General features: G+C 42.4%; 1 protein-coding gene across 1 annotated transcript in view; it reads right to left on the bottom strand.

The window, feature by feature from the left end:
• Positions 1-240: 240 nt before the first annotated feature.
• The window catches only part of ptpn20 (protein tyrosine phosphatase non-receptor type 20), a 73831-nt gene continuing 52734 nt past the window's right edge, over positions 241-21337 (bottom strand). The window contains exons 34-41 of the mRNA XM_041866935.2: positions 15753-15889; positions 15377-15525; positions 15159-15249; positions 5375-5531; positions 4982-5159; positions 4467-4682; positions 3865-3927; positions 241-1552 (exon numbers count right to left, since the gene is read on the bottom strand). Of these exons, the coding sequence (XP_041722869.2) occupies positions 1382-1552; positions 3865-3927; positions 4467-4682; positions 4982-5159; positions 5375-5531; positions 15159-15249; positions 15377-15525; positions 15753-15889 (1162 nt within the window). The 3' untranslated portion in view covers positions 241-1381. The remainder of the gene's footprint in view (positions 1553-3864; positions 3928-4466; positions 4683-4981; positions 5160-5374; positions 5532-15158; positions 15250-15376; positions 15526-15752; positions 15890-21337) is intronic.

Raw genomic sequence — 21337 nt, 5'->3', positions numbered from 1 at the left:
ATTGTACAATGACTCCCAAGTGGCGCAGTGGTCTAAGGCACTGCATCGCAGCGTCTAGCTGTACCACTAGAGATCCTGGTTCGAATCCAGGCTCTGTCGCAACCGGGAGACCCATGGGCGGCGCGCAATTGGTCCAAGGTAGGGGAGGGTGTGGCCAGCAGGGATGTGGGTTCGTTTCCCACGGGGGGCCAGTATAAAAAAAATTAAATAATTACATTCACTAACTGTAAGTCGCTCTGGATAAGAGTGTCTGCTAAATGACTAAAATGTAATAAGAAATACAGTATATTTTTGTGCATTTGACTGTCATTACATTTCAAACCCCTAAGCACTTGTTCAGTGGTTGTAGACAGACTGCAAATTGAAGATAGTTTCACTACTATTGTACTGCAGAACTCACATACAGTGAATCCAAGTTGTGGGACAACAAGATATGAACAAAAACCTGTGAAAGTATCAGACAGAGATTCCTTACAGAATCACACAGAGCATGTGTACTCAGGGTCCTGTTCAATCAAACCTGGTTTTCAGGTTTCCGGAGGTGAAACAAACAAAATATGAGTCTCTTCGCACTGCAAGATCGCATGTTTGGATTCACACTACATAACTATTATTAATCAGTGTGACATAAAGCTGCAAGTCTTTCCAAGGCACTTGATTCTATTCACTTCTGGTTTCAGTCATGGACAAAACTCAAATGATTTACATGCACTTATTTCACAATATTTAAACACAATATTTCATAAACTCTATATATTAGCTACATATTTAAAGATATTCTAATATACATTTTGGTATAATACACCTTACACTGTGCATTGCAATTAGCAGTGACATCATTGGTTAGTGATGTGCTGTGGTGCTATTAAATGTATTTAGGTTATAATTGATATTATGCATGCAGTACAATTGTGAAAATATATATACATTAAGTTACTAAAATAAAATATGGAAAGATTAAATATAACAATTTAAATAGTAATACCCTTCAAAAATCCCACAACCAAAACACTCCTAACTTAACACAGAAGGCAATCACTAAACCCATAAAGGCTGTCATATCATTGATCTAACTCAAACCAATACTATAATCACAGTATCTCTCATTTCAGTTAAGTTTTTCATCAGCCACTGTCATCTAGAAAAAACACAAAAGAACCAACTGTAAAAATGTCTACCTACATCAATACATTCATAACCCAAATATCAAAACCCTGCAGAAACATACTGTAGCTTGGTCTTCCCATTTATATGTGCTTTAGCCAACTCTGAATAGTCATGTTTGGCATGACATCAAACAAACAAAGGAATTGGCTAAAACATATACATATACAGTGTTCATAACAAAATCAACTGCTAACGGGGGGGGGCAAGTAACTGGTCAAACAAATTGATTATCTTCACAGGGGTTCTCAGGTTGCCATCGGTTACTGTGTGCGCGAGGGCTCATATTAAGTTCGCGGGGGCTCTCTGGTTGCCATTGGTTACCGTGCAGCTGCAGGATGTGATGTAGAACCTCCAACCATACCTTGTAGCAGAACAGGTACTGTTCCTATAACCAGAGACAAAACAGAGATGTTACTACACACATACCCAAATGCTCATGCACTGGTCACACACAAACGCGTACGCACGCACACACACACACACACACACACACACACACAAACACAGTGCAGTAAAGAGCCGACTGTAGTCAGATAATTATAGGATGTTATAATTACTTATGATGTGGTACATTAGTGGTTAGGGGGAAATACAGTTGAAGTCTGAAGTTTACATACACCTTAGCCAAATACATTTAAACTCAGTTTTTCACAATTCCTGACATTTAATCCTAGTAAAAATTCCCTGTCTTAGGTCAGTTAGGATCACCACTTCATTTTAAGAATGTAAAATGTCAGAATAATAGTAGAGAGAATGATTTATTTCAGCTTTTATTTCTTTCATCACATTCCCAGTGGGTCAGAAGTTTACATACACTCAATTAGTATTTGGTAGCATTGCCTTTAAATTGTTTAACTTGGGTCAAACGTTTCGGGTAGCCTTCCACAAGCTTTCCACAATAAGTCGGGTGAATTTTGGCCCATTCCTCCTGACAGAGATGGTGTAACTGAATCAGGTTTGTAGGCCTCCTTGCTCGCACATGCTTTTTCAGTTCTGCCCACAAATGTTCTATAGGATTGAGGTCAGGGCTTTGTCATTGCCACTCCAATACCTTGACTTTGTTGTCCTTAAGCCATTTTGCCACAACTTTGGAAGTATGCTTGGGGTCATCGTCGATTTAGAAGACCCATTTGCGACCAAGCTTTAACTTCCTGACTGATGTCTTGAGATGTTGCTTCAATATATCCACATCATTTTCCTTCCTCATGATGTCATATATTTTGTGAAGTGCACCAGTTCCTCCTGCAGCAAAGCACCCCACAACATGATGCTGCCACCCCCGTGTGTCATGGTTGGGATGGTGTTCTTCGGCTTGCAAGCGACCCCCTTTTTCCTTCAAACATAACGATGGTCATTATGGCCAAACAGTTCTATTTTTGTTTCATCAGAACAGAGGACATTTCTTTGTCCCCATGTGCAGTTGCAAACCGTAGTCTGGCTTTTTTATGGCGGTTTTGGAGCAGCGCCTTCTTCCCTGCTGAGCGGCCTTTCAGGTTATGTCGATATAGGACTCGTTTTACTGTGGATATAGATGCTTTTGTACCTGTTTCCTCCAGCATCTTCACAAGGTCCTTTGCTGTTGTTCTGGGATTGATTTCCACTTTTCGCACCAAAGTACGTTCATCTCTAGGAGACAGAACGCGTCTCCTTCCTGAGCGGTATTAGGTGTTTATACCTGCGTACTATTGTTTGTACAGATGAACGTGGTACCTTCAGGCGTTTGGAAATTGCTCCCAAGGATGAACCAGACTTGTGGAGGTCTACAATTTTTTTTCTGAGGTCTTGGCTGATTTCTTTAGATTTTCCCATGATGTCAAGCAAAGAGGCACTGAGTTTGAAGGTAGGCCTTGAAATACATCCACAGGTACACCTCCAATTGACTCAAATGATGTCAATTAGCCTATCAGAAGCTTCTAAAGCCATGAAATCATTTTCTGGAATTTTCCAAGCTGTTTAAAGGCACAGTCAACTTAGTGTATTTAAACTTCTGACCCACTGGAATTGTGATACAGTGAATTATAAGTGAAATAATCTGTCTGTAAACAATTGTTGGAAAGATTACTTGTGTCATGCACAAAGTAGATGTCCTAACCGACTTGCCAAAACTATAGTTTGTTAACAAGAAATTTGTGGAGTGGTTGAAAAACAAGTTTTAATTACTCCAACCTAAGTGTATGTAAACTTCCGACTTCAACTGTAGCTTCTGTCTCTCTCTCTAGCGCTGTGAGGGTCCACTAACTCTATTCACACACTGTCATTAACCATGGGGGTGGGTTTCCCGTCAGCTTCGTAGCTAACATACTTTCTTTCGACCATCCAGACTCGCGCCACTCAAACCGCAAAGTGCTTTATTTTACAAATTATATTTGAATCATGCATAGATGATTGACCGTCAAACATAGATTTTTATAATTGTTATTCTTTCAGGGCTCAGTGGCTGGGTGGTTGAGTGACATGAATTTAGCTATGAAGGCTTTGGGAAACCCACCCCAGGTTAGTAGGACTAAAGAACCACTACTCAAACTGGGTTTGTGGAATATGTGTAATTTCATTTCATATCTGATTATGTAGGAAACAATAGTGGATAGGCTTACGGAAGCCATAGACAAAGGATCAATGGTAGCCTGAATGGCTAATCAAATGTTTGACCCGTGACCCCTGACACTAACCTCTGACTGGTGGGCCTACTGTACTGACCTTGGTCTGAATCATGCCGTATCGCTGCAGTCTCATCTCCCTCACAATGTTACTGATGTTGATCTGTGGACAGAGAAAGACAAGGAGTTAGGTACATGGAGGTTAGTACAGGTATCTCTCTGATATACACAAGGACTTTTAAGAACACCAATTGAAGAGCATAGTTTGTATCCGTATTTGAGGTAAGGAGTGTGTGTGAGCGTGTGCATGCATGCATGTGTTTGTGTCTGGGTGTGCACCAATTATGTATATAAAACACTAGATAACTGACCAGAGGCACTGTTTCGAAAGCCATTGTAAAAAAGGTTTTGAAAAAAATTGAAATGCATTTATTAATTTCTACATAATTGTTTGCTAATATATTATATTACAGACACCGTAATGCATACTTTTAACATCCCCACTACAACAAAGAAATACTTCAATTAAATTGAAACATTAAATTGAAATACTGTAGAATTCTATTAATTCCTATGGAGGACTGCTCCTTCTGAGGAGTACCAATATGGTGGCTTCAAAGCCTCTCACTGGCCAATACATAGCATCAGCAATCTAGTGTTTATACATCATTGGTGCGCACCTGTGTGCTCTATCTAACTCACCGGGAGATCGTTCTCTATGAGACTCAGGATGACATCGGTGCAGATCAGTACTCCTGTTCGTCCTATCCCAGCACTACAGTGAACAGTAACAGGTCCTTTATGGTGGACCGCTCGGAGGTAGCGGATAAATCTGACCAGCTGCTCTGAACACTGCGGCACACCGTGGTCAGGCCAACGGATAAACTTCAGGTGACGGACAAAGTGGGTCTCCCCAGACTGGAACAGGAGGAGGGAACAGATATCAATCAACTGATCAATCAAATTCCAAATTGTACAATTTTACAAATGTGTTTTGTCATAAAGGAGACCAGGGCCTAAACCATCTAAGAGACAGCGGAGATGACAGTGGCTGATGAAAAACTGAATTGAAATGAGAGATAGTGTATCCTTCAAAACGACTTTCATTGGATTTAGTAGACACAAAAAAATAGACATTGTACTCATGCTAATTCATGCTTTACATTTAAGCTTTTTAGAATCTTCTCCGTCCCCTCTATTTATCGTCCCTCCTTCACCTCTTTCTCCACCATGCGGATGATCTTGATGTGGAAGTATTCCATGATCTGCTGGTTCTCCAGGCTGAGCTGGAAGCGTCCCGTGTCTAGGGGACAGCTCACCCTCTCTGGCCAGTAGCGGTGACACTTCACCCTGCCTCTCTCCACCTCCTGGGTCATCATGGCTATCACATCAGACCTGGGGAGTGGGGAAAGACGGTTGTTAACGATGTTGTACTATTCAGACTATAAGACCTTAGTTACAGGTCAGCGCTGACACACCAGGGTCGTGTTCATTAGGCACCATACAGAAGAAAACGGACTGAAACAGAATTTCTCATTTTCCTCTGCAAAACGTTTTCGATCGAAACGATGTCTGTCGGAAACTTTTGTGTATACACTAATGCCACAGACCTGTTCTCCCAGACCATCTGCCAGAAGTCGGGCACGGTGGAGGGCAGAGGACCCTGGCAGGAGATATAGATGAACTCATCACTGCCAACCTCCATATGGATATAACTGGCATTAATATAGTCCTGATTATCACCCACTGGAACACGCGTCTTATCATCTAGAGAGCAGGGGGAGAGAGAAAGGGAGCGAGAGAGAGAGGGAGAAGAGTTAGTTGGACATAACTGGCATTGATATAGTCCTGCTATGTATGTGTGTGTATGTTTCAAGTTTCAAAGTGTATTCGCCACGTGCACAGGATGCATCAGGTGTAAAACAGTACAGTGAAATTCTTATCTTGGGAGCTCTTTCCCAACAATGCAGTAATAATAATAATAATAATAATAATAATAATAATAATAATAATAATAGAAAATCTAATAAAAAATTATACAAAAATAAAAACCACGATGTGAGTTAGAAACACGAGAATGCGTCCGTAGATAGATGAGTAGAATAGGGGGACAGCAATATACTCTCTGGTCAGTTTCATGACATTCCCGAACCATGTTTCCTGATTACAGCAGTTAACTCTGCAGACAGAAAGTACTCAGACCCCTTGACTTTTCCCACATTTTGTTACGTTACAGGCTTATTCTAAAATGGATTAAATATAAAAATGTCCTCAGCAATCCACACACTATACCCCATAATGACGAAGCAAAAACAGTTTTTTAGAAATGTGTGCAAATGTATAAAAAATTAAAACAGAAATATCTTATTTACATAAGTATTCAGACCCTTTGCTATGAGACTCAGGTGCATCCTGATTCCATTCATCATCCTTGAGATGTTTCTACAACTTGATTGGAGTCCACCTGTGGTAAATTCAATTGATTGGACATGATTTGGAAAGGCACACACCTGTCTATATAAGGTCCCACAGTTGACAGTGCATGTCAGAGCAAAAACCAAGCCATGAGGTCGAAATAATTGTCCATAGAGCTCAGAGACAGGATCATGTCGAGGCACAGACCTGGGGAAGGGTACCAAAACATTTCTGCAGCATTGAAGGTCCCCAAGAACACAGTGGCCTCCATCATTCTTAAATGAAAGAAGTTTGGAATCACCAAGACTCTTCCTAGAGCTGGTCGCCTGGCCAAACTGAGCAATCAGGGGGAGAAGGGCCTTGGTCAGGGAGGTGACCAAGAACCCGATGGTCACTCTGACAGAGCTCTAGAGTTCCTCTGTGGAGATGGGAGAACCTTACAGAAGGACAATCATCTCTACAGCACTCCACCAATCAGGCCTTTATGGTAGAGTGGCCAGACAGAAGCCACTCCTCAATAAAAGGCACATGACAGCCCGCTTGGAGTTTTCCAAAAGGCACCTAAAGACTCTCGGACCATGAGAAACAAGATTCTCTGGTCTGATGAAACCAAATTTGAACTCTTTGGCCTGAATGCCAAGCGTCACATCTGGAGGAAACCTGGCACCATCCCTATGGTGAAGCATGGTGGTGGCAGCATCAGCGGCAGGGACTGGGAGACTAGTCAGTATCGAGGAAAATATTAACGGAGCAAAGTACAGAGAGATCCTTGATGAAAACCTGCTCCAGAGTGCTCAGGACCTCAGACTGGGGCGAATGTTCACCTTCCAACAGGACAACGACCCTAAGCACACAGCCAAGACAACGCAGGAGTGGCTTCGGGACAAGAATCTGAATGTCCTTGAGTGGCACAGCCAGACTTGAACCCGATCAAACATCTCTGGAGAGACCTGAAAATAGCTGTGCAGCAACACTCCCCAATCCAACCTGACAGAGCTTGAGAGGATCTGCAGAGAAGAATGGGAGAAACACCCCAAATACAGGTGTGCCAAGCTTGTAGGGTCATACCCAAGAAGACTCTATGCTGTAATCGCTGCCAAAGGTGCTTCAACAAAGTACTGAGTAAAGGGTCTGAATACTTATGTAAATATTTTTTATATTTTTTATAAATTAGTAACAATTTCTAAAAACCAGTTATGGGGTATTGTGTGTAGATTGATGAGGAAAAAAACAATTTAATACATTTTAGAATAAGGCTGTAACGTAACAAAATGTGGAAAAAGTAAAGGGGTCTGAATACTTTCCGAAGGCACTGTACCCATAAACCATTTTAGGAGGTTTAGAACAAACATTATTCTGCTGATTACGGTTGTACACCACATTTTTTCCCCCATGGAACGTCCAGTGAAACACACATTCCTCAGTCCTTTTCCAAAATAGAACAATAAAACAGCATTTCCCAGCAAACACATTCAGGTCAGAGATATACAGGTAACTGCCAAAATAATGGAAACACTTCAGTAAATGAGTAGAGATCCAGACACTTGTATGCCAAGGTAAAATATATGCCAAGGTGCATTGAAGCTGTTCTGGCTAGTGGAGGCCCAACACCCTATTAAGCCACTTTATGTTGGTGTTTCCTATATTTTGGCAGTTACTTGCATGCACGCACAAACACACACACACTGTTTTATGAGGAGACCAGTGTGTGCCACTGGCCAACAGTGTTGTTAATCTACAGTCTAACAATGCTGTGTTGTTGTTTTCCCAGGAACAGTCCAGTCCAGGGACTAGTAAATACTACAGAGTAAATGACAGAGGAGAAAACACTTAATAAATTAATAGGGCACTGGGGAGTAAATGATGGGTGAGAAGAGAGGAGAGGAGTGATAGATAGAGAGAGAAGAGAAAGAGAGGAATGTTGTGGTCTATCTCACAGGGGGTCTTGTTTATGTGTTTGTTGATCAGAGTTTGCTGGCTCATTGCACCTACTTAGTGAAATAAAACTCTGATGATGCTGCCAAAACAAAGCTTGTACTGGTCACGCGCACACACACACACACACACACACACACACACACACACACACACACACACACTAGCAACAGGCATCGAAATTGTCAAAAGGTTAAAAAAGTATTTGAATAAAGGCAACAGTTGGACAATGGATGAAGATACTCCAAACTTTTTGAAAAAAAAAATCCATCCGATATTGACTGAATTATAGAACATAAAACATTGTACTGCCACACACAAATAATTAATTTTGGTGGGAATTCAGGTATTCCATTTATTGTAATTGTTTATACTTATAAACTCAGCAAAAAAAGAAACGTCCTCTCACTGTCAACTGCGTTTATTTTCAGCAAACTTAACATGTGTAAATATTTGTATGAACATAACAAGATTCAACAACTGAGACATAAACTGAACAAGTTCCTCAGACATGTGACTAACAGAAATTGAATAATGTGTCCCTGAACAAAGGGGGGGTCAAAATCAAAAGTAACAGTCAGTATCTGGTGTGGCCACCAGCTGCATTAAGTACTGCAGTGCATCTCCTCCTCATGGACTGCACCAGATTTGCCAGTTCTTGCTGTGAGATGTTACCCCACTCTTCCACCAAGGCACCTGCAAGTTTCCGGACGTTTCTGGGGGGAATGGCCCTAGCCCTCACCCTCCGATCCAACAGGTCCCAGACATGCTCAATGGGATTGAGATCCGGGCTCTCCGCTGGCCATGGCAGAACACTGACATTCCTGTCTTTCAGGAAATCATGCGCAGAACGAGCAGTATGGCTGGTGGCATTGTCATGCTGGAGGGTCAGGTCAGGATGAGCCTGCAGGAAGGGTACCTCATGAGGGAGGAGGATATCTTCCCTGTAACACACAGCGTTGAGACTGCCTGCAATGACAAGCTCAGTCCGATGATGCTGTGACACACTGCCCCAGACCATGACGGACGCTCCACCTCCAAAACGATCCCGCTCCAGAGCACAGGCCTCGGTGTAACGCTCATTCCTTCGACGATAAATGCAAATCCGACCATCACCCCAGGTGAAACAAAACCGCGACTCGTCAGTGAAGAGCACTTTTTGCCAGTCCTGTCTGGTCCAGCGACAGTGGGTTTGTGCCCATAGGCGACGTTGTTGCCGGAGATGTCTGGTGAGGACCTGCCTTACAACAGGCCTACAAGACCTCAGTCCAGCCTCTCAGCCTATTGCGGACAGTCTGAGCACTGATGGAGGGATTGTGTGTTCCTGGTGTAACTCGGGCAGTTGTTGTTGCCATCCTGTACCTGTCCCGCAGGTGTGATGTTCGGATGTGCCGATCCTGTGCAGATGTTGTTATACGTGGTCTGCCACTGCGAGGATGATCAGCTGTCCGTCCTGTCTCCCTGTAGCGCTGTCTTAGGCATCTCACAGCACGGACATATTGCAATTTATTGCCCTGGCCACATCTGCAGTCCTTATGCCTCCTTGCAGCATGCCTAAGGCACGTTCACGCAGATGAGCAGGGACCCTGGGCATCTTTCTTTTGGTGTTTTACAGTCAGTAGAAAGGCCTCTTTAGTGTCCTAAGTTTTCATAACTGTGACCTTAATTGCCTACCATCTGTAAGCTGTTAGTGTCTTAACGACCGTTCCACAGGTGCATGTTCATTAATTGTTTATGGTTCATTGAACAAGCATGGCAAACAGTGTTTAAACCCTTTACAATGAAGATCTGTGAAGTTATTTTGAATTTATGTTTATAAAGAAGATTGTATGGGCCTCATTTGGGTGTGTTGCATTACAAAGTGGGATTGAAATAGATTTAATTGTGATTTATTTGTCATTGATCTACACAAAATACTCCATAATGTCAAAATGAAAAGAAAATTCTACACATTTTTACAAATGAATAAAATTGAAATAGTTCAGGAATAACATTTGGCTTAAAGGTCCAATGCAGCCATTTTGATCTCAATATCAAATTGTTTCTGGGTAACAATGAAGTACCTTACTGTGATTGTTTTAAATTAAAATGGTTAAAAAAAACTTCTTAGCAAAGAGCAATTTCTCAAGCAAGAATTTTGCTAGGACTGTCCGGGATTGGTCTAAGTGGGGAGGGGAAAACGGAAAACTAGCTTTTATTGGCAGAGAGGTCTGCAACTCTCTTTCTTATTGGTCTATTAACTAATTTACCGCCTTGTGATGTCACCAGGCAGGCCAAAACTCAATCACATCAAAACAGGCAGAAATTTCAGGCGGTCTTTTCAAACAGCTCCTACACTAAAAGGGCATTATCATCATTTTCACAATTTCACAGTATTATTCCAACCTCATAGTGTGGAACTATACTGTATATAAAACACAAGAAAATCACATTCTTGACTGCACTGGGCTTTTAACAAATCAAATAGTAAGTTACATGGACACACTCTGTGTGAAATAATATGGGTTTAAATTATTTTCTGAATGACTACCCCTTCCTCTGTCCCCCACACATACAACATCTGTAAGGTCCCGCAGTCAAGTACTGCATTTCAAGCACAGATTCATTCAACTACAAAGACCAGGAACATTTTCGAAAACCTTATAAAGAAATAAAGAAGGGCAGTGATTGGTAGATCGGCAACAATAACAAATCAGACACTGAATATCTCTTTTAGCACGGTCAAGTTAATAATTATGCTGTGGATGATGTATTAAACCACCTAGACACATCAAAGATACAGTCGATCTTCTGAACTGAGCTGAAGGACAGGAAGGAAACTGCTCAGGGATGTCACCATGAGGCTATTGGTGATTTTAAAACAGCTACGGAGTTCGTTGGCTGTGATGGGAGAAAACGGAGGATTGATCAACAACATTGTAGTGACTCCACAATAATGATAAGAAGAAGAAAAATATACAGATGCATCCTGTATGCAACAAGGCACTAAAGTAATATTGCAACAACAAACAAAACACGGCAAAGGAATACACTTTTTAGCCTAAAAGCAAAAGCCTTACAGTGAGGGAAAAAAGTATTTGATCCCCTGCTGATTTTGTACGTTTGCCCACTGACAAAGAAATGATCAGTCTATAATAAAAAATTTATAAATTGATTTGCATTTTAATGAGGGAAATAAGTATTTGACCCCCTCTCAATAAGAACGATTTCTGGCTCCCAGGTGTCTTTTATAGAGGTAACGAGCTGAGATTAGGAGCACACTCTTAAAGGGAGTGCTCCTAATCTCAGTTTGTTACCTGTATAAAAGACACCTGTCCACAGAAGCAATCAATCAATCAGATTCCAAACTATCCACCATGGCCAATACCAAAGAGCTCTCCAAGGATGTCAGGGACAAGATTGTAGACCTACACAAGGCTGGAATGGGCCACAAGACCATCGCCAAGCAGCTTGGTGAGAAGGTGACAACAGTTGGTGCGATTATTCGCAAATGGAAGAAACACAAAATAACTGTCAATCTCCCTCGGCCTGGGGCTCCATGCAAGATCTCACCTCGTGGAGTTGCAATGATCATGAGAACGGTGAGGAATCGGCCCAGAACCACACAGGAGGATCTTGTCAATGATCTCAAGGCAGCTGGGACCATAGTCACCAAGAAAACAATTGGTAACACACTACGCCGTGAAGGACTGAAATCCTGCAGCGCCCGCAAGGTCCCCCTGCTCAAGAAAGCACATATACAGGCCCGTCTGAAGTTTGCCAATGAACATCTGAATGATTCAGAGGAGAACTGGGTGAAAGTGTTGTGGTCAGATGAGACCAAAATGGAGCTCTATAAAATCAACTCAACTCGCCGTGTTTGGAGGAGGAGGAATGCTGCCTATGACCCCAAGAACACCATCCCCACCGTCAAACATGGAGGTGGAAACATTATGCTTTTGGGGTGTTTTTCTGCTAAGGGGACAGGACAACTTCACCGCCTCAAAGGGACGATGGACCGTCAAATCTTGGGTGAGAACCTCCTTCCCTCAGCCAAGACATTGACAATTGGTCATGGATGGGTATTACAGCATGACAATGACCCAAAACACACGGCCAAGGCAACAAAGGAGTGGCTCAAGAAGAAGCACGTCCTGGAGTGGCCTAGCCAGTCTCCAGACCTTAATCCCATAGAAAATCTGTGGAGGGAGCTGAAGGTTCGAGTTGCCAAACGTCAGCCTCGAAACCTTAATGACATGGAGAAGATCTGCAAAGAGGAGTGGGACAAAATCCCTCCCGAGATGTGTGCAAACCTGGTGGCCAACTACAAGAAACGTCTGACCTCTGTGATTGCAAACAAGGGTTTTGCCACCAAGTACTAAGTCATGTTTTGCAGAGGGGTCAAATACTTATTTCCCTCATTAAAATGCAAAACAATTTATAAAAAAATTTACATACGTTTTTCTGGATTTTTTTGTTGTTATTCTGTCTCTCACTGTTCAAATAAATCTACCATTAAAATTATAGACTGATCATGTCTTTGTCAGTGGGCAAATGTACAAAATCAGCAGGGGATCAAATCCCTCACTGTATGTTTGGGCCAAATCCTGCACAACACATCACTGAGTACGGTCACTGTGGAAACGACGTTGTCGATGCAGGAGATATTGTAGAAATACTGTAGAATTCTATTAATTCCTATGGAGGACTGCTCCTTCTGAGGAGTACCAATGTTGTGGTTTCAAAGCCTCTCATTGGCCAATACATAGCATCAGCAATCTAACACCTTTCAAATAAGGGTGTTAGATTGTCACCCCAGACTTCAGGAGTAAATATGAAGGAAGTTTGGTACCCAGACCTTTACCTCCTTATTTTCAAGGATGGTGGTGGCTGCATCATGGTATGGGTATGCTTGATATCGGCAAAGACTGGGGAGTTTTTCAGGATAAAAAGACACGGGACGGAGCTAAGCACAGGCAAAATCCTAGAGGAATAGCTGTTTCAGTCTGCTTTACACCAGACACTGGGAGAGGAATTCACCTTTCAGCAGGACAATAACCTACAACATAAGGGTTCTTACCAAGAAGACAGTGAATGTTCCTGAGTTGCCAAGTTCGTTTTAACTTAAATCTGCTTGAAACTGTATGGAAAGACTTGGAAATTGCTGTCTAGCCATGATCCCCAACACCTTGAGCTTGAAGAATTCCGAAAAGAATAATGGGCAAATATTGCACAATCTAGGTGTGCAAAGCTCTTAGAGACTTACCCAAGAAGACTCACAGCTATAATCACTGCCAAATGTGTTTCTAACATGTATTGACTCAGGGGGGTGAACACATATCTAATCAAGGTACAGTATATTAGTGTTTTATTTTTCATTAATAGTATTTTGTGTAGATCATTGATAACAAATGACAATTAAATCAATTTTAATCCCAAGTTGTAACACAATAAAATTTGAAGAAATCCAATGAATATTTATGATACCCACTGTATACACTGGATGTCTTTGCATACATTTATAAATTAATATAAAGGGGTGGACCAGGGCTGCAACCACCAGAAACTTGCTCTGTCTTGGCCTACCTGCACTCACCTGCGCATTCTAGACTGCCTAATGAATTACTGTTGTTGAATTATGCAAGAGAACGTGACAAGTATGTCAAGAGAAGGATGCCCACAGATTTAAAATCTAAACGCTTGACTCTAGATTACACCTATCTATACATACTTTACATTGTTTGCGAGATCAGACATAATATCACTATAATCCGAGTGTGGATGTTGCTTTCATTTCAGCACATCTAATTTGTAAACATTTCAACTGTATTAAATCATTACTTTTTTCAATTGCACAAAATAATCCAAACCCACTAAAATAAAGTTAACTTTCTTCTCTTTCTTGTGATGTAAGTGTCGAGACGCTGAGTTAAATCCCCAACGAAGTGTTGTCGTTATTATAGATGCAACGTTTAACCAATGTATTCCATTGAGCCCATTTCAGCCATAACCGAAGTGTATTTGACAGGTCATTACAAACGTTTCCACAGTCGTTTGTTAACAAGAAAGAAATTAATGGCACAAGCAAGAGTGGGAAAGAGTCACCAGAGTAAAATGAAAGCAATGAATCCAGCGAGATTTAAGTGACAAGTGGATTTTGCATCCCTCAAACACAGGAAATAGATGGCTGAAAAGGAGAGATTCTCAGGTGGGCGGAGCATGCACGTTGCCCCCGACACACACACACACACGTAACCAAATGCTCCTCACTAGCAGGGCACACAGATGTAAATTACCACGGAAATCGGAGTTACATGTGTGTATGGGAACTCATAAAATAAGGGATAAGACTTAAGTGACCACTGCCCAGCTAGCAAAACTGGTTGAAATTGTATGTCTTTATGTTCAGAGGGGTATACTACAAAGCAGCATAAATTAGTTAGCCAGCTAACTTGACAAAATATTCTGAAACACGTTGACTTTATTTTTTTTGAAGATGGCCTTGACCTTGAAATGGGCATGGTCTAATTGACTCAAAAAAACAAAACTCATATCTAAGTTTAGCTTTCTCAATGAACCAGAAAATAAATAGTTTTTTCTGGTTGATTATCAAATTTAAAGGAAAATTCCACCCAAAAACTATATTTTGGAATTTGTTTCATTAGTCCATTGTTGATATAGTCCCAAAATGTTTTGCATGTCAACAATAAAGTTTTCAAGATATACAACTTAAAAATACAGAAAAACGAATTGAACCTCCTTTGTAGTACAACCTTCAGGTTGTATAAGGATGTTTTGCTGACATCTTTTAGCCACCATAACTATTATATGACCAGAAAACAACCAAAATATAACGTCTTGATATCGTCATGAAAAAGACGTAATTATCTGGTTGCAACAGGGACCATTAGGTTGTAATCTTACAACCAGAAAATTACGTAACTAACACGTTGTGTGTCAATTTTGCCCGCAGCTGTCCTTTCCAGCCCAGATTAGATGGTTCCAGTGCAGACTACACAGAAGCATGAAAGGGACTGTAGTTATACCGGTTTAACAGGGACTTACAGGGCAGGATGTCCCGGTAGCGGTTCTTCTCCCGGTTCTCCGGAGCTTTCCCCACCAGACAGTTATCAGACGGCTTTAGATGCTCCAAGGCCTGAAACAAACTGAAAATGTTTTCTGCTGCTATTGAAAAGGCAGACCAAGTTGCATGACATGGTTAACATACTTCATTAGTGTGTGTGTGCATGTGTATGAATGAGGAACACACAGTGTATACCCACCATGAACTCTCGGACCAGTTCTTGCTGGTCTAGTTGATGTTGTAGTATCTGTATGAGGGCTTTCACTCTGGACCCAGCGTATTGACTGGTCTTAGCTGGACTGATCATGGCTAGGCTGACCAACTCTTCTTCTGATACTATAGGTGGACCTGGAGAGAGGAGAGGGAATAAGTTCTTCATGATTATAAATATGGGACCTATGCACTGTAGTTAGGTTTTCGAAAACCAACCATTTAACAGTGCTAGAAAAAGAATAACCCATGGTGCAGAGCTCTGGAGCAGTTTAGGGGAAAGTTCCTTGCTCAAAGGCACAAAGGCAACACATTTTCCCGTCAGACTTAGGATTTGGACCGGCCGCCCTCCCCTGACCCTGTACCTGAGAAGGGTGACATGGTCTCATGACCATTAGCTTCAAATGTCTCATCATCCTCATCCTCGCTGCTCCAGCCGTCTGATTGGCTGTTCTTGCTGCCCATCATGGTTTCGTCCAATGGCGTCACAGGGATTTGGTTCCTGGGGGGGATCAGGGGGTAGGGATGAGACGATTTCTACTCTTCTGTAGAGGGGCAGACCATTTCTAGTGTTTCGTAAGGGGGTTGAAATCATGCTGAGCCTCCTTTCCCTGCTCCTTTTGCACGTAAGATACAATAGCAGCTTTTCTATACTGTATCTGATATTAAATTATTTTATCAATCATTATATTATGATATATCCTTACTGATATATTAACTATCAAGTCAACGTCTATTCAACCAGGAGATCCCATTGTGATATGGTTATACAGTATCATAGGCAGCACACGTTTTTGTTTCATCAGTGACTCATTGCTGCCTCCTTGTGGTCAAAGTTAGTAGACACGCCAAAAACGTTGAGTAACAGTCTGTGGTATGACACTACAGATGTACGCAGTGTACTCCGAGGAGAACTGAGACATTACTTCAATATTAACACACAGTGCTTACAGTGCAGTTAACGTACCATGAAAACATATTATATTTTGAGTCTATGGATGTACTGCTCATTCCGGACCAGGCCCTAATCCCAGGGATTTGAAAGCGACGGTGCAAGAGAAGGCAAACGTGCAGGTTCCCTGACGAGACTACATCGGCGAGTAAATAAATCGCCTCTACCCTCCGTTCTAATGGCGAACGTACACTACCGTTCAAAAGTTTGGGGTCATTTAGAAATGTCCTTGTTTTCCAATTTTTTGGTCCATTAAAATAACATCAAATTGATCAGAAATACAGTGTAGCCATTGTTAATGTTATAAATAGCTATTGTAGCTGGAAACGGCAGATTTTTTATGGAATATCTACATAGGCGTACTGAGGCCCATTATCAGCAACCATCAGTCCTGTGTTCCAATGGCAAGTTGTGTTTGCTAATCCAAGTTTATCATTTTAAAAGGCTAATTGATCATTAGAAAACCCTTTTGCAATTATGTTAGCACAGCTGAAAACGGTTGTGCTGATTAAAGAAGCAATAAAACTGGCCTTCTTGAGACTAGTTGAGTATCTGGAGCGTCAGCAGTTCGAATAAAGAATCAAAATGGCCAGAAACAAATAACTTTTCTTCTGAAACTCGTCAGTCTATTCTTGTTCTGAGAAATGAAGGCTATTCCATGCGAGAAATTGCTAAGAAACTGAAGATCTCGTACAACGCTGTGTACTACTCCCTTCACAGAACAGCTCAAACCGTCTCTAACCAGAATAGAAAGAGGAGTGGGAGGCCCCGGTGCACAACTGAGGAAGAGGACAAATACATTAGTGTCTAGTTTGAGAAACAGACGCCTCACAGGTCCTCAAATGGCAGCTTCATTAAATAGTACCTGCAAAACACCAGTCTCAACGTCAACAGTGAAGAGGCGACTCCGGGATGCTGACCTAGGCAGAGTGACCCTAAACTTTTGAACGGTAGTGTACAATCACTAGAGAACAAACTTGACGAGCTCCGATCAAGACTTTCCTATCAACGGGACCTGAAGAACTGTAAAATCCTATGTTTCTCAGAGACGTGGCTGAACAACGACATGGATAATACACATCTAGCTGGTTTTCTATGCATCGTCAAGACCTAACGGCAGCTTCGGGTAAGGTTAAGGGGGAGGTGTGTGTCTCTGTTAACAACAGCTAGTGCACAATCTTTAATGTTAAGGAAGTATCGAGGTTTTGCTCACCTAAGTTAGAATGCCTCATGATAAGCTGCAGACTACACTATTTACCAAGAGAGTTTTAATCTATATTATTCTTAGCTCTCTATTTACCACCACAAACCGATGCTGGCACTAAGATCGCACTCAACAAACTGTATAGGGCCATAAGCAAACAAGAAAATGCACATCCAGAGGCGGCACTCCTAGTGGCCGGTGGTTTTAATGCAGGGAAACTGAAATCAGTCTTACCTCATTTTCACCAGCATGTCACCTGTGCAACTAGAGGCGAAGAAAACTCTAGACAACCTTTACTCCACACACAGAAACGCATACAAAGCTCTCCCTTGCCCTCCATTTGGCAAATCTGACCATAACGCTATCCTCCGGATTCCTGCTTACAAGCAAAAACCCAAATAGGATGTACCAGTGAAGAGCTCAATACGGATCGACGACGAGTGCATCGACGACGTTGTTCCCACAGTGACCGTATGTACATATCCCAACCAGAAGCCATGGATAATAGGCAACAACTGCACTGAGCTAAAGGCTAGAGCTGCAGTTTTCAATGATGGGACACTAATCCGGATGCTTATAACAAATCCCACTATGATCTCCATCAAGCCATCTAGCAGTCAAAACATCAACACTGGACTAAGATTGAATCCTACTACGGCGGCTCTGATGCTCATCGGATGTAGCAAGGCTTGCAAACTATCACGGATTACAAAGGGAAACCCAGCCGCGAGCTGCCCAGCGACGCGGGCCTACCAGACGAGCTAAATTCCTTTTATGCATACAGAGGCAAGCAACACTAAACCATGTATGAGAGCACTAGCTATTCCGGACGACTGGATGACCATAGCCGATGTGAGTAAGACCAGGTTAAACAGGTTAACATTCGCAAGGCTGCAGGGCCAGACGGATTACCAGGTCACGTACTCAGAGCATGCGCTGACCAGTTGGCAAGTGTCTTCACTGACTTTTTCAAAGCTCCCTGACCCAATCTGTAATACCTAAATGTTTCAAGCAGACCACCATAGTCCCTGTGCCCAAGAATGCCAAGGTAACCTGTCTAAATGAATATCGCCCCGTAGCACTCACATCCTCAGCAATGAAACACTTTGAAAGGCTGGTCATGGCTCACATCAACACCATCATCCCAGACACCCTGGACCCACTCCAATTCGCATACCGCCACAACAGATCCACAGATGATGCAATCTACATGAGAATGCTGTTCATTGACTATAGCTCAGCATTCAACACCATAGTGCCCTCCAAGATCATCATTAAGCTCAGGACCTTGGGACTGAAAAACTCCCTCTGCAACTGGATCCTGGACTTCCTGATGGGCCGCCCCCAGGTGGTGAGGGTAGGCAACAACACATCCGCCATACTGATCATCAACACGGACGCCCCTCAGCGGTGCGTGCTTAGTCCCCTCCTGTAGTCCCTTGTTCACTCATGACTGCGCACAACTCAAAAACCATCATTAAGTTTGCTGACGACACAACAGTGGTTGGCCTGACCACCGACGACGTTGAGACAGCCTATAGGGAGGAGGTCAGAGACCTGGCAGTGTGGTGCCAGGACAACAACCTCTCCCCCAACGTCAGCAAGACAAAGGAGATGTTCGTGGACTACAGGAAAAGGAGGGCCGAACACGTCCCCATCCACATCGACGGGGCTGTAGAGGAGCAGGACGAGGAGCTTCAAGTTCCTTGGTGTCCATATAACTAAGGAATTGGTGGCTGACTAAATACTTTTTTCCCCCACTGTATATATCTCTCTGTTTAGGGCTGTGGCGTTCATGACATTTTGTCAGCCGGTTATTGTCATGCAAATTACTGCCGGTCTCATGGTAATTGACCGTTAATTAACATGAACATGTTTAGCATCTCCAGGCCTCGAAGCCTACAAGCCACTGATGGGGGCCTTTGGAACATCTTCATAAAAAAATGTCTAATAAACCATTTAATATACACCATCACAATAAATACATTTATTTTAGGCAAGTCTAAAGAAACATTATGATATGAAGAAAATATGATATACAGTAGCTTGCGAAAGTATTCAACCCCCTTGGCATTTTTCCTATTTTTTTGCCTTACAACCTGGAATAAAAATTTATTCTTGGGGGGTTGTATCATTTCATTTACACAACATGCCTACCACTTTGAAGATGCAAAATATTTTTTATTGTGAAACAAACAAGAAATAAGACAAAAAAACAGAAAACTTGAGTGCATAACTATTCACCCCCCCCAAAGTCAATACTTTGTAGAGCCACCTTTTGCAGCAACTACAGCTGCAAGTCTCTTGGGGTATGTCTCTATAAGCTTGGCACATCTAGCCACTGGGATTGTTGCCCATTCTTCAAGGCAAAACTGCTCCAGCTCCTTCAAATTGGATGGGTTCCGCTGGTGTAGAGCAATCTTTAAGTCATACCACAGATTCTCAATTGAATTGAGGTCTGGGATTTGACTAGGCCATTCCAAGATATTTAAATGTTTCCCCTTAAACCACTTTAGTGTTGCTTTAGCAGTATGCTTAGGGTCATTGTCCTGCTGGAAGACTGAAACAGGTATATATATATATATATATATATATATATATATATATATATATATATATATATATATATACACACTGAGATCATGTGTCAGATCATGTGACACTTAGACAGGTGGACTTTATTTAACTAATTATGGTGACTTCTGAAGGTAATTGGTTGCACCAGATCTTATTTAGGGGCTTCATAGCAAAGGGAGTGAATACATATGCACTCACCACTTTTCTGTTATTTAATTCTTTGAATTTTTTGAAACAAGTTATTATTCTTATTTCACTTCACCAATTTGGACTATTATGTGTATGTCCATTACATGAACGCCAAATAAAAATCCATTTAAATTACAGGTTGTAATGCAACAAAATAGGAAAAACGCCAAGGGGGATGAATACTTTTTCAAGGCACTGTAAAGAAAATACCTGTCTTTGTGATCGTCTCCACCCCCCTCCAGGTGTCGCCCATCAACCCCATTATCCCCAGTGTATTTACACCTGTGTTCTCTGCCTGTTGCCAATTCGTTTTGTTTCGTTGGTAAGCCTTCCAGCGTTTTCCCCCTTGCTCTTGTCTTTCTTAAGTTCCTGTTTTCTAGTTTTCCCGGTTTTGCCCATTCTGTCTGCCCCTGCCTGCCGTTCTGCACCTTGTCACACCACCCTGGATTATTGACCACTGCCTGCCATGACCCTGAGACTGCATGCCGTTCTGCACCTTTTGGACTCTGATCTGGATTACTGCGTCTGCCTGCCCTTGACCTGTCGTTTGCCTGCCCCCTGTTTTTGTAATAAACTTTTGTTACTTCGACACTGTCTGCATCTGGGTCTTCTCCTGAATCGTGATAGTACGAACTGGCCGTGACTGACCCAGCCATCTCCTCCCAAGGAGCCACCATTGGAAGGCACGAGGAGTTGCTTGGCGGTCTCATGGAAGGTTTCCAGACCTTGTCTGAACACCATGACCGAGCATTTAACATTGCTGGAGCATTTCCGCGGGTTGTCTGTTAGGCAGCCTACCACGACGGTAACCTCCCAGCCCCTAAGTAACACGGCTGTTAGCAGCGCGGCCTCCCCGGCCAACCTGGTTTCCCGAGATCCCCACTTACCTCCCCCGGAACGCTTCGCTGGAGAGTCGGGAACCTGTCGGGCATTTCTCGCTCAGTGTTCGCTCATCATCGAGCTGCAGCCCTCCTCCTTCCCCTCGGACCACTCTAAGATTGATGGAAGAGGCAGCTTACTCGCTCGCC

This window comes from Coregonus clupeaformis, chromosome 37 (assembly GCF_020615455.1).
Source record: "Coregonus clupeaformis isolate EN_2021a chromosome 37, ASM2061545v1, whole genome shotgun sequence".
NCBI lineage: Eukaryota > Metazoa > Chordata > Actinopteri > Salmoniformes > Salmonidae > Coregonus > Coregonus clupeaformis.
Note: the sequence above shows the minus strand (reverse complement) of the source record. Positions and strands in the feature narration are given on the sequence as shown.